Source organism: Populus trichocarpa, chromosome 19 (genome assembly GCF_000002775.5).
Source record: "Populus trichocarpa isolate Nisqually-1 chromosome 19, P.trichocarpa_v4.1, whole genome shotgun sequence".
In the NCBI taxonomy this organism is placed as follows: Eukaryota; Viridiplantae; Streptophyta; class Magnoliopsida; order Malpighiales; family Salicaceae; genus Populus; species Populus trichocarpa.
The window spans coordinates 427,062-440,003 of record NC_037303.2 but is presented as its reverse complement, the minus strand read 5'-3'; the positions used below and the strand labels follow the sequence as shown (position 1 = coordinate 440,003).

At 37.4% G+C, this 12,942-nt stretch overlaps 1 protein-coding gene across 1 annotated transcript; it reads right to left on the bottom strand.

Moving 5' to 3' along the window:
• Window positions 1-464: 464 nt before the first annotated feature.
• LOC112323781 (uncharacterized) lies at window positions 465-1,967 on the bottom strand. The gene has a single exon (XM_024583158.2). It carries the CDS (start codon window positions 1,965-1,967, stop codon window positions 465-467), a length of 1,503 nt encoding a protein of 500 aa, XP_024438926.2.
• Between the last annotated feature and the right edge of the window lie 10,975 nt (window positions 1,968-12,942).

Below are 12,942 nucleotides of genomic sequence, written 5' to 3'. Positions count from 1 at the left end.
GAGTCACTTCATTGTGTTTTTTTTTTTTTTTTTTGGGTTTTCTTGGTGTATGGTTACCTTTCTAAGGAATCACCTGAATTTTCAGAACTTGTTTGTTTGAACAAACACCAACATGATTTCTGTTTTTGTACTAAACTTTGATTTCCCAAAAATCCTTGTGAAAACATGCATAGTTTTGGAAGAAAGGGGAAACACGCCCAACGATTCTTGGCGCAATGGTTTCACGTTTAAAGGTTATGTTCAATGTGTTATTTGCATGAAACAGCAAAAAAATGAAGGCATGTCATGAACACAGGAAAACACATGATTTTATTAACAGGAAATGCTCATTTGACAGAGAAAGTCTTATGGCATTATGAGCTAAATTGCTAATAAGACTAAAACAGGTTGAAACAGACATGATCAAACAAAAGGAAATAATTGGGTAGGCTCCATCTTCCCATTCTATAGCAGAACTTTGTCCTCTATCCTTGAGAGTGCACATTGCCTTCTTCACACTTTGCTCTTGCCATCGGTGCTTTGAGGTTTCCAGAGCATTCCCCCTCTAGTGCATTCACTGACCCAGTACCTGAAGCATGATTGGGTAAAGGGTTCGAACTCACGTTTGGAGTTCCTTCGAAGGTTACCCATCCAGCTTTAATCAAATGCATGAGCCTCTTCTTAAAGGCACTGCAAGTATGAATGTTGTGTCCCGCGGCACCAGCATGATACTCGCAAGTGAGGTCGGGCTTGTACCAGTTGGGGTAAGGTGGTTGCAAAGGTGTCAAAGGTTCTGGAGCTATATGCCCGCTGCTCAGTAGCTTTTGGTACATCTCATTTAAGGGCAACGGTAATGGAGGTAGTTGCTCTTGGACTCTTTGGTGTTTGGTTTGAGGCTTAGGTTTTCTTGTGAGGAATGTAGGGCTGAGATTGATGTTAGAAATTTGGGGTGAAGGGGATGGAGTGTGATAGTTCTGGAATGGGTTCTTCCTACCCCTATATCCACTTTCAACATAGTCGACCTCTTTCTTTTTACCTTCAAAGCCCCTTTTCTCCACAGATACATAGATTCTACCACTCTTTACTCCTTGCTCTATGCGTTCAGCTACTGCCACAACGTCAGTAAATTGTTGGGCCGAACTACCAATCACATGCTCGTAGTATGGGTCCTTGAGCGTGTTGGCAAATAGAGTGACCATCTCTTTATCCAGGAGTGGAGGATGTACTTGAGCAGCTAGGTCTCTCCACCTTTGAGCATATTCCCTTATGCTTTCCTTGTCCCTTTTCTCTAGGTTGGACAAACTGGTTCTGTCAGGAGTGATGTCCATATTATACTTGTATTGCTTGACAAAAGCATCCACCAAGTCTTTCCATCTTTGGATCTTGGTGTTGTTCAATCTCATGTACCAGTTTAATGCCGCCCCACTTAAGCTATCTTGGAAAAAATGCATCAGTAGTTTTTCATCATGTACTACTTCTGCCATTTTGTTACAGTAGGATTTGAGATGAGTTGTGGGGCATTGTGTTCCAGTATATTTGATAAATTCAGGAACACGAAACTTCTTCGGGACAACCACATTTGGGACCAAACACATTTCTACTGCTCGTACTGGATCGTACAAGTCTACCCTCTCAATGGCTCTGATTCGGGCTTCTAGCGCTGCCATCTTATCAATGTCATCAGATGACTTGGTCTTATGGGACTTATTGGCAAATGCATCTATGACTGCGGGGGTTGGTGCTGGTGGCATTGAGTGCACAAAAGCTGGATTGTGTGGAGGTTCATGACCATGTTCACTCATTGTTTCTTCGGGTTGAGCTGTTGTTGGAGGCTGAACAAAAATAGCAGGCCGGTTGGAAGGACCTTCACCAGAGGCATTTCTAAGTGTTTGCTCGAGTAAGTTAGTGAGGCGAGCCACGCTTACTTTCAGAGATTCTAACTCTTCTTGGAAATGGGCGTCACGGTGAGCACGCTCTTCACCTTCCATGTTTTGTGTTCAGAGTCGGGTGTTATAGTCTCTTTGGGGACCTATATTTCAACCTGGCGCATGTATGTATGTTATTTACAATGGATGGATGTATGTATGTGTGTGGATGCAAATGTAGGTACATTGGGTATGACTGGCAAAAACCCATGCAAAATGAATATGTAAAGGGGTTCACGCTCTAAAGGAATATTTTAGGTCATTACATGATGGGTAGGCTTTCTACCTAGTCTTCAAAAGGGTCTATGAACTGCCCAGTGACCACCTCACGTGAAGGCAGTATAGGGGTTTACAAGGAATGGTTGGGACACATTGTGACCGCCATTATCGAGTAAACACTCAGTTCATAGTTGGATGTTTCACGAATCTGAACCCCGACTGAAAGTCATGAGGCAGACCGTTACTCCCCACCTAACCTAGAATTGGGTTTATTCGTAAAATTAAAATGCATGCTAAAGCAGTAGAAATGCAAGCTAAAATTAAAAACCAACAAAAGGAAAACAATCAAACAATCAATGCTTAGTCCGACCAGACATGGTTGTCCCCAGCGGAGTCGCCATTCTGTCGCACGTCAAAAAATCAGCGCGGCATCGACTGGCGATTATTTATTATTTTTTATTTATGGTTTTGCTTGGTTCGTTGGAGTCGCCACCTAGTATTATGGTCACTAGGAACCTATGGTCTGCGAGAGTCTGGGTAAGGGACTGGTTGTGCAAGGGGAAGACGCATCACCCCCAGTGCACCCTACCTAAGATAAGCTGCATTGTTGTTTGATTGTTTTTCTAGGTCGAGTTTCTATTCGTTGGTCTTTTCTAAGGTTCAAGGCAGATCTCCCTTCGTGAGGGAGTCTCTACCTTATTGGGTTAAATCCTAACCATTCTAAAGTCTGAATTTTAAAATTGCTTTTATTTACACCTTGTATCTTTAATACCCGAGAGTGTACTTTATCGTGTAATTTTACACCCCACAAATATTAAAGTCTACATCTGAATCCTAAAAAAAAAGTTGAAATAAAAGTTTTTGACATTTTGGCCAATCCCTAACAGATGATCATAAACTAGTTATGATATCCATTTTTTTGGATTTTTAAAACGTGAGAAAGATGCAATTTTTTTATTTTGAAAAGAAAACATGCTTGGAAAATTCTTTAGGACTTGGCCGTATGCAATAAATTTTTTTTTGAATATTTCTGAGAAAACCGGGCATTTTAATACCGGACTTGTATCTTATCATGTAAGTATACAACCCAATATTAAGCAAACTTGGTAGGAAAATATTTAAGAAAATCACAAATTTTTTGAAATGATTTTTGAAATTTTTTTGAATTTGTTTGAATTTTTTTGAATTTTTTTTGATTTTGTTTTAATACATAATAATTAATTAAATTTATTAAATATGTGGGCCGGTCCGGCCCAAACAGTTGGTCCGGTCTAGGACCCTTGGGTTGGGCCGGTCTCGGCCCAACAGGTCCCTCTCTCTTTTTTCCGGGCTGGGCCAGAACCGGCCCGACCCCTTGGGCTGGGCCAGAACCGGCCCGGCCCAAGCAAGTGGCTAATTAATTAGCCGCTGCATGCAGAAACGAACTCTGCATGCAGCCACGGTGAAAGGAAAAGGAAGGCGTAGCAGGGGAGGGGCGAGTTACCTGGCGTGGAGAGAGTCGGCGGCCTAGCTGGTGGTGCACGGTGTAACTGAAGGTGGTGAGGCCGGCGGCTTGCACTGTTCACGGCTGGAAGAAGAAGGAGCAGATTCCTGCAGAGGAGAAGGAAAGCTCACGGCTGGAGCTGTTGGTGTGACTGGGGAAGGAGATGCTACTCTGGCTGCTGCTGGTAGGAGTGAAAGCTTCTGGTCAAGGTGGTGGCTGCTGGCTCTGCTGTCGCCGCTGCTGCTGGAGTCCCGGTGGCAGAGGAGGAGATTTTACAGAGGAAAGAGAGAGAGAAGTGGTGCAACTGTCACGTGAGATGGTTTTGTGGCTACTGGAGGTGGGGATGATGGCGAGAAGCTAGGTGATGAAGGTGATGGTGGCTGAAGGCCACGGTGGAGAGAGAAAGCATAAAAAATGATTGTTTGCAGAAAAATGGGTGCAGAAGGCTGGTTTTCGGCCAACTTTGAGCTCGTTTTTCTCCTCCCTCTGAGCATGACAATTGCTCCTATTTATAGGGCTGGAAAGAGGGCAATCTTGTCTTCAATGGGGGAAAAATATCAGCCCTTGATTCGACCTGAGCGATCCAGACCGTTGGCTCAAAGTGGGCACCTCGAACTGCCAAATTTGCAGACTGCCCGAGGTGCACAATTTGGGCCAATAAACGAAGCCGTTTCAAACCTTTTCGACCCGACCGGACCACTCCCCGGGATAGAGGGGTTCCAGGTGGACATTTGGATGCATGCTTTGTCGGATTTGGGGGCCAAACGAGGCAGAAAACACGGCCTGAAGTCGGCCACTCGGGCAGCTCAGTGGGGAAGAAGATGAACAGTATTTTTTTATTCAAAACGGCGCCGTTTGGATAAAAATAGGGAATTTTGCTGAATTTCAATTTAGTCCTCCGACTTTCAATTTCGTTCGATACTATTCCCTAATTGACCCTGAAACTTCTGATTTGATGCAATTTAGTCCCGGCGTAACTTCATCTTCGGCCCCAGAGTTACGCGCCTTTTGCAATATGGTCCTTGGTCTCGGATTTATACAATTTCGTCCCTAATTGACCATTAAACTTTCACTTTCTTCAATTTGGCCCCCCGGATTTTGTCAATTAGGCCCCTGCAGTTTGGCGCCTCTTGCAGTTTGGTCCTTGGCTTTGGATTTTGTCAATTTAACCCCTAATTGGCCCCAAAACTTCAATTTTCTTGCAATTTGGCCCCCTAATTTCGATCAATTAACTTGGTAAAAATTAAATTTGGTCTCTTAAAATTCCAATCTTCTCCATTAAGCCCAAATTAGGCTCCCAAACTTAAGTTTTCACCAATTAAGCCCCAAATAAAATTAATTTGACCCATTTAAAGTATAATTAAGTCCTTGAACTTAATTAAATCCTTCATTTGGACCTAAATTAATTCTTAAACATAATTAAAATTTAATTTGGCCCATGATTAAATCAAATTGGCCTATTAAAAATTTAATTATGTTATTGGACTTAATTTTTATGCAAATTTGTCCAATAATCATTTAATTTGACCTTGAATTTGCATTGTTTCTTCGATTTTGGGCACAATGGGGCGCCGAAAGGCCTTGAATTTCCTTCGAAAATTGCAGATTTATTTTTGCCTATTTCACCTATTTTTCTTGATCAGCTTTCTCCACGTTGCCAGCCTGTATTTTATTTTTTGATTTTATTTTATTTTATTTTATTTTGAAAAAAATAAATTTTGGGGAATAACCCAGAATTGGGTTATGACACTGACCATGCACCCATCTCATCTGAAAAACAAAGTTTATTATAAGCATACAGAGAGCTGCTATTGAGATAGTTCTAGAATCTTAAAATAATTCACAAGTAAAAATATCTACAATAAAAATCATAATTAATCACATAAGAGAATATAAAAAATTTATTTAATTCAACAAATTAGACAAACGTTATGAATGAGATGATCGAAGAAATTAACAATGAAAAAGCTAGAGATTACAAGGAGTCACAAATTTATTCTCTCTAACATTAGTCTCAAATAATCTAATCTTATTTTCTCATTCTTTATGAGAGGATTAAGAAAATTGTGTTATTTTCTCTACAATTCTATTTAAAAATCACAAAGAATAAGCATTAATTACCTTTTACCTTGCCTTGAAATATGATATCCTAAAACTTTTATATGGCACAAGGCTTTTTGGCTTCTCCAATAAACTTTGTTAATAATATTTCCTTAACAGGCTAATTAAGCATATAAACACATAAATTAACTTATCGCTCACTTCAATCCACAATTTAAGATAAATCCAAAGTTAACAGAGCTGGAAATACATCGTGGATAGGTACTTATCGTTACGTTCAATGTTATGCCAAGATAGTCTTCATTGTATAGCGTTATGCTGTGGAGAACATGACAATGAAAGTAACAGCCTAACTAATAAAGTCATGCCATCAATTATCACTTGAACATTTGCTTGGTAGAGATGGCAGATCGATGATACATCAATTATCAGCTCGAGTAATTTAATGACTTTGACTTAAGGACATATAAGTAGCTTCGTCATTGTTTTAAACCTAGCAGGGATAAAAATAAACTTTTTTTATTGTAATGTTTAAGATTAAATAACGGTCTTTTGTTTTGATTGATAATATATATATTATTTATTATAAATGAAGCAGAAGTGACATATACCTTGAGAATGTACGGAGCCCAAATTTGGACCGTGAACTACTAATGGTGAATAATGGTTTCAAGGCCCTGCTCAAGGGACCCATCATATTTCACGCAATAAATCCAATATCTGCAAACTAAATATTCTGCTGCTAATCTAGTTTTATATGCTTGTAAGCCGATGCTAATTATTTATTCTTACATCGCTTCAAAATATCATGAGGTCGTCATTCTCAGAAAACAAAAGTGCTTGATTTTTTAATTGTTTGTCCATTTTGAAATATCATCAGGTCCTCAGAATAAATCATTCTCAGAATGTAAAAAATTCATATCCATAGACTTTAACCAAAGTGATAGCCAATGAAGTATGAGCTGGAACATTGTATTCCAATCAAGCACCTTATCCTCAAAAAATCAAATTGTTTTTGACATTTCAAGTACCTCACAAGATACTATAGGATAACAAAGTTAAAGCTCTTCCCTGAAACCTTCCTTTAACCAGTACACTCCATTGCAAAATAACTTGATCCAAGACAGTTCATGAAACACTGCCAAAGTTTCCAGAAATCATGGCGATGAAGAAATAAATGAATCACATGTTCAGTTTCTGCTGCACAGAACGAACAGAGTTTGGCTTTAATTGATTAAATTCTTCTTCTTCTTTTTTTTTTTTTGATAGCTAGAGGAATGTATTAAAAAAAAGCCAAATTAAGGCGGGAATAAGGAGATACACATCTGCAAGGGCACGCAGATATAAAAAGGAACAGGGCGAAGAAGAATAAGCCAACAAACCACAAGAAAAACAGAGCAACAGCCCTAGAAAGCAGGATTGCCTCCACAAAGAAACAGAGCTGCCATCAGCCCTAAATTTAATTGATTAAATTCCTTGGTAATAGAAATCTCCTTGTATGCAGCATCCTTCCTTGTAAGGGAAGACGTTGCAGAAGTACCAGAGAAATATGAATGGCTAAAAAGTAACTAAAAATTATTAAAGATGAAAAGATGATTGCATAACATCACGGCGAATATTCTTCTGTATCATATTTGATGTGAAGAGAACAAAAAATTATTGTTCTTTTATGGTTTAAAAATTTAGAGCTGCCACCTATTGTTTTGTTTTATTCACTAAAAACCCTATATTTATTCTATATCCAAAATATATCTTATTATATTTTATATTTGTTTTGTCTCCCTTAATGCTAGGAATATTTCTTAAGATATATATATTTTTGGTGCTTAATTTCACATATATTCCTAGCCTAATCTAGTATTTTATTATCTTTTTCAGTTTATTTTTGGTGCAGTTTACTTGTTTCTCATCTTTTAATACAAGTAGCTGAATGGATGGCATTAAGAAATGTTTCAAAGTTTCTACTTAAAATGTGATTTGCAGAAAAAATTTAGCTGACATCTAAAGCTTTCCATTAAGTTCAGGTTCATAAAAATCCAAGTTAGTTTGGGCTGCCAAACATTAGTCCAAGGCTGGAAATCTCGAGTAAATTTTCTGCCTGAGCACTGAACCTTCGGAAGCCTATAACTTGAGCATCTCAAGTTCAAATTGAGCGATTGAAAAGCCAAAATTCATCTACACATTCAGACATCCAGAGCTACAACTTTAATCGGAGCCAAAGTTCAATAGAAGCCTCTCTCAGTCTGAAACGGAGCTGGACAGTAGCGTGGATGGAAACGGAAAGTGAGGTGTTGGCATTGGAAAGAGCACATGTGGAAAAGAGTGATTTATTGGAGAGTGCATCATGTTACTTTAAAGGAGAGAATGAACGTGGCACATGGCTGAGAAATTAATTTGGTCTAAGGGGTGCCTTAAGTCTGGGGGATAAAAAAAATAAATTTAAAAGTTAAAAAAAGAGAGAGAAAATAAAGAATATAGAGGAGGCGTGACCTATTTGGATAGAGAGGTAACAATTGTAGGCGGCGTAGCTACCCCAGAATATATTTATAAAGGAGGCCAGGGGAGGGGATTATGAAAAGCGTGGGACAGCAGCACAAAAAAAGGAGGACACTTTGATTTTGTGGAGAACATCAGCGCAAAAAAGGAGACATCGGGAAGAAAGTAACTGTGGAGAAGGACAGTAGCAGCATGGGGAAGGTTTTGAAGAAACAGTTTTTATCTTGGAAGCATTATTTTTTTTTACAATGTACAACTAAAATCTCTATTGGGTTATTAAGGGGAGGTTGTCATGAACCCTAATTGAATGATTATTTAATTTTTGTTTTGATTTTATTTATTGATCACTTGTTTTCAATTCATACCCTTGTTCTTTAATTTTTTAGTTTAATTAATTTTCAAATCACAATCATTCAAAACACTGATTTAATATTCTGTTAAGCAATTTGGTCAATCGGGTTAATTTACTTCACTAGCAAATCCTTAGGATGATCCCTTGGTCTGAAGATCTCTTCTAATAAGGAAAAGTCGATGATAGTTGGAAAGATTTAGTAATAATTTAATTTAGAATTGAGATAGCTTTTGGCTTTATGGAGTTTTCCCTTGGATTTTTAGCTTGGTAGTTTAGCTTAGCAGTTCTGTTTGCGTGGAGACAAAGCTGCATCCTATGGTTGTTGCGTTGTTTGCGTGGCTCGGCTCACATCCAAGAGACGTAGCCTGTAAGAAAAAAAAATTAATTAAATAATAACAAATTAATTAAGTAACAAAAAATTAATTAACGATATATTTTATTTAAATTTATTTTACCATCTGTTTCACATGTGCAGCAAACGAAACGGAGTCGCCGGTGTGCGTGGTCACCGAACCATAAATTTTTCAATTTCGATTGTCGGCACCGGACTGTGAGCTTTGTGTAAACCGCTTAGACGTCACGTGCTCAATGAGATCACTCTTTTTTTAGTTTACCTTTGAGCCCTCATCTCTTGGGTAGTGCATTTTCTAACCCTACCACATTTCGAGTGCGCCTTTGAGCCCTCACTTCCTTTTGAATGTGTCTTTGAGCCCTCATCACTCGGATAGTGCATTTTCTAACCTTACCTCCTTTAAAGTGCGCCTTTGAGTCCTTATCTTTTAGGTAGTGTATTTTCAAACCCTACCTCCTTTCTAGTGCACCTCTAAGCCCTCATCCCTCTTCGAGCTCTATCATGTCGTCCCTTCAAGACATTTCATTTTTTTTCTAGGTAGGTCACCCATTACAATGAGACCACTCTTTTATTTTTCATCTGGGTAGGTCACTCATAATAATGAGACCAATCTTCACTCGTTTTCCACCTGGGTAAACCACCCGTTACAATGACACCAATTTTTCTTCCATCTAGGCAGGTCACCCATTACAATGAGATCATTTTTCATATGGGTAGGTCTCTCATTACAATGAGATCGTTTTTCACATTATTTTCATCTAGGTAGGTCACCCATTACAATGAGATCACTCTTTTATTTTCCACATGGGTAGGTCACTTATAACAATGAGACCATTCTTTACTCGTTTTCCATCTAGGTAGGTCACTCATTACAATGAGACCACTTTGAGAACTCTTTTCATTTTCCATCTAGGTAGGCCGCCCACTACAATGAGACCATCTTCCATCTGGGTAGGTCACCTATAATAATGAGACCACTTTTTATTTTTTATATATTTTTTCATCTGGGTAGATCACCCATAACAAAGCAAAGCATTATTTCAATAAATAGTGTGTCACACCCGGACATCGCGGCGACCTTAAAATTTTTCTTGATTATGGAAAAAGAACAGATATCTGGCATCTTTTTTTTAAGGGGAAAAGTTACTGTTCAAGGAGTCGCCACCTAGTATTATGGTCACTAAAAACCCTAACTGGTCAACAGAGATTCTATGGTGCAGGATTGGTTACGTAAAATGGAAGATATTATCACTCCTTAAACGTCCTGCCTGAGGCAGATTGCATTGTTGGTTTTGTCTTAAATTGTTAAACGTTTATTAGTTTATGCTATGATAATTTACTTATAATATTCCTGACTCTGGCGCTAGTGAATATTCATCTACGGATACTTCCAACTCTGTCTTTGGTAAATATTACGTAGCTATAAAATAAATTTAGATCAATATTTTTATTACTGACTCTAGCATTAGTGAATAAACAAATAAAATAAATTTATTTTTTGCATGCACATATATATAAATTTTTTATATTTTAGCTAAATGAAATAAAATACAATAAAAATAAATTTAAATCGGTATTTTTATTCCTTTGGCGTAAGTGAATAAACCAATAAAATAAATTTATATTATTTTTATCCATGCATACACATATATTATTTATTTATTTATTTATTTTTTGGGCTGGGTCCAGCTCAGCCCATGTGGGCTGGGCCAGACCCAGCCGGCCCGGTCACTGGCCCAACCCAAGTGACTAGGCTGGGCTGAGCTGAGCAACACGCGTTTTGCTACGCTGTGCAAGTGAATTAAAATTCACTTGCACAGAGCAAATGTCAACTAAGTGAAACAATGCAAGGAGGAAAGGTTCGCTTACCTGTTCTGCTTGAGATCGAAGATGCTTGCAGTGCTGATGGATTCTCACCTAGTGCTTCCCTTTATCTTCCTTCTATGCTCACTTGTCTGCGTTTTCCTTTTGTTTTTTTAGCAGCTTTTGAAGCCAAGAAGATGATGAAGAGGCCGGCCTGCTGTGAATTTGTTTTGATTCTGGGGTTTTCTTTGTCTGCAGGGACGAAAGCAATGGCCAAACCAATACTCCTCTCTGTGTTGCTCCTAGATTTTTCCTTCTCTTTTCTGTGTTTTTCTTTGTTTGGTTCGTGCTCTCTATTTCGTTCCTCTCTGTTTTTTTTGTTCCCCTCTGTTCTTGGTTTTTTTTTTTTTTTTTTGCTTTCGTTCTCTGTGTCTCCTCTTTTTAGTCTTCCTCCCCGTTTTTTTTTGGTTCCCCTCTGTTTTTGTTCCCCCTGGTGTCTCCTCTGTTTTCTTCTTTTTTCACCCGCCAGTTCCCTTTCTCTGGCTTCTATAAAGCCAGAGAGATCCTTGTGATGGTAACAGCCGGCCTCCTAAATGCTCTGTAACTGACCCTTTAAACGCCTTCAATGATGAAACGTAAGCGTTGCCAGCAAATTGGCGCTGGAGAAGGAGACAGTGAACAGTTGTCCAAGAAACGGTTCTGTTTTCCACTCAAATTGCTATTTTTGATTTGTTCCTTGAAGTTTTGAAATTGTTGTAAGCAAGCCCTTGGTTGAACTTTAATTCGACCCCTACATTTCAACGCATTTTACGAAACAGTCCCTGATTTCCGAATGTCTCAATTCAGTCCTTAATTGACTCTTCAAACTTTTAATTCTTTCAAAATTAACCCTAGAAAAATCAATAAAACTCCCTAAAGTACCACCACCTTTTCAATTTGGTAATTGGATTTTAATTTCTTGCAATTTTGACCCAAATCAGCCCCAACATTTTGATATTGTTTTCAATTAAGCCCCCTGATTTCAATAATTAAACTAGTTTCAAGTTCAATTAAGTCCCAAACTTATCAATTCTTCAATTAAGCTCTTGATTTGGTTACAAAAACTAATCCAAAGTTTAATTAAATCTCAAAACTTTCAATCATGTTGCTCTTAACCCAAATTTTAATTCATTCTTCATTTTTATCATTTCACTCATTTGTTTTTTAATAAAATAGAAGAAGTCAAAAATTGGGTTATGACATAGTGCTTTGTGAGGAGGGGTACAGCAAAATCCCCTCATGAAATCACAATAATCTAATGAAAAGTAAACAAAACAAATCATGAAATTTAATTCTCAATCAAATCGATATTAAAAGATGAAATTAGAAGGAAAAAAAAACTAATTAAGAAAAAGAAAATAAATATGAATCAATTAGGTTAACCCGCCAAATTAGGTTAACCCGTCAAACCTGAGATTTGTGTCATGAGAGTGTGATAACTAAATATAAAAAAAAATTAGTATTAACGAACTAAATGGAACAAAAAAAATTAATTAAAAAGAAAAAACAAAGAAAAAGGCAAAAAAATACCTCTAACTAAAGGAGATCATGCTTTTACTATGAATTACACTATGTAATCCACGGTAAAATTCTGAATAGTTTTAGTTATAATTAATTTTAGCAAACTCAAGGATCTAAGAATTGGCCTCTGTAACATAGTTTGTATTTTGAGCCAATCTGGGCTAGGACTTCAAATAAATGTTGTATATTGTTTGGACTGTCACTTTGTATTTATATTAGAATAGACCTCAACCCTCTTAGGTTTTTATTGAGATTAGGGATTCTATTGTAGCTGCTTTTCTCCTTTTATTATAACAAAATAATATCTATGGATTAATTTTGGTATTCAGAAAGTAAGTCCTTTAATCAAATTTTAGATTGACCATCCTCAATGTGTTAAAAGTAAATGTTAATTTAGAAAATAATAAATACGTTTAGTCTCGATTAACTGTTTGATACTTGTTAAAAAACTAGTCATGAGGGCATGAAATTGAGTCTCAAACTACAAAATGCATGACAACTTTGAAGCAAGTCGACTAAGGTAGCAAAGACTGCCTTGATCAATTGGACTAAATTTTTTATTTGCTGTAGAAACACTTTTTTCCTTTGTGAGAAAAAAACAAGTTAAAAAAAAGCAGAAATTTGAAAAAAAGAAGATAAAAAAGAAAGATGCTTTATTTTTTGTTTTCAGATATTTTCGATTTACGTAGTTTTTTGATTAAGGTTTGGTTAA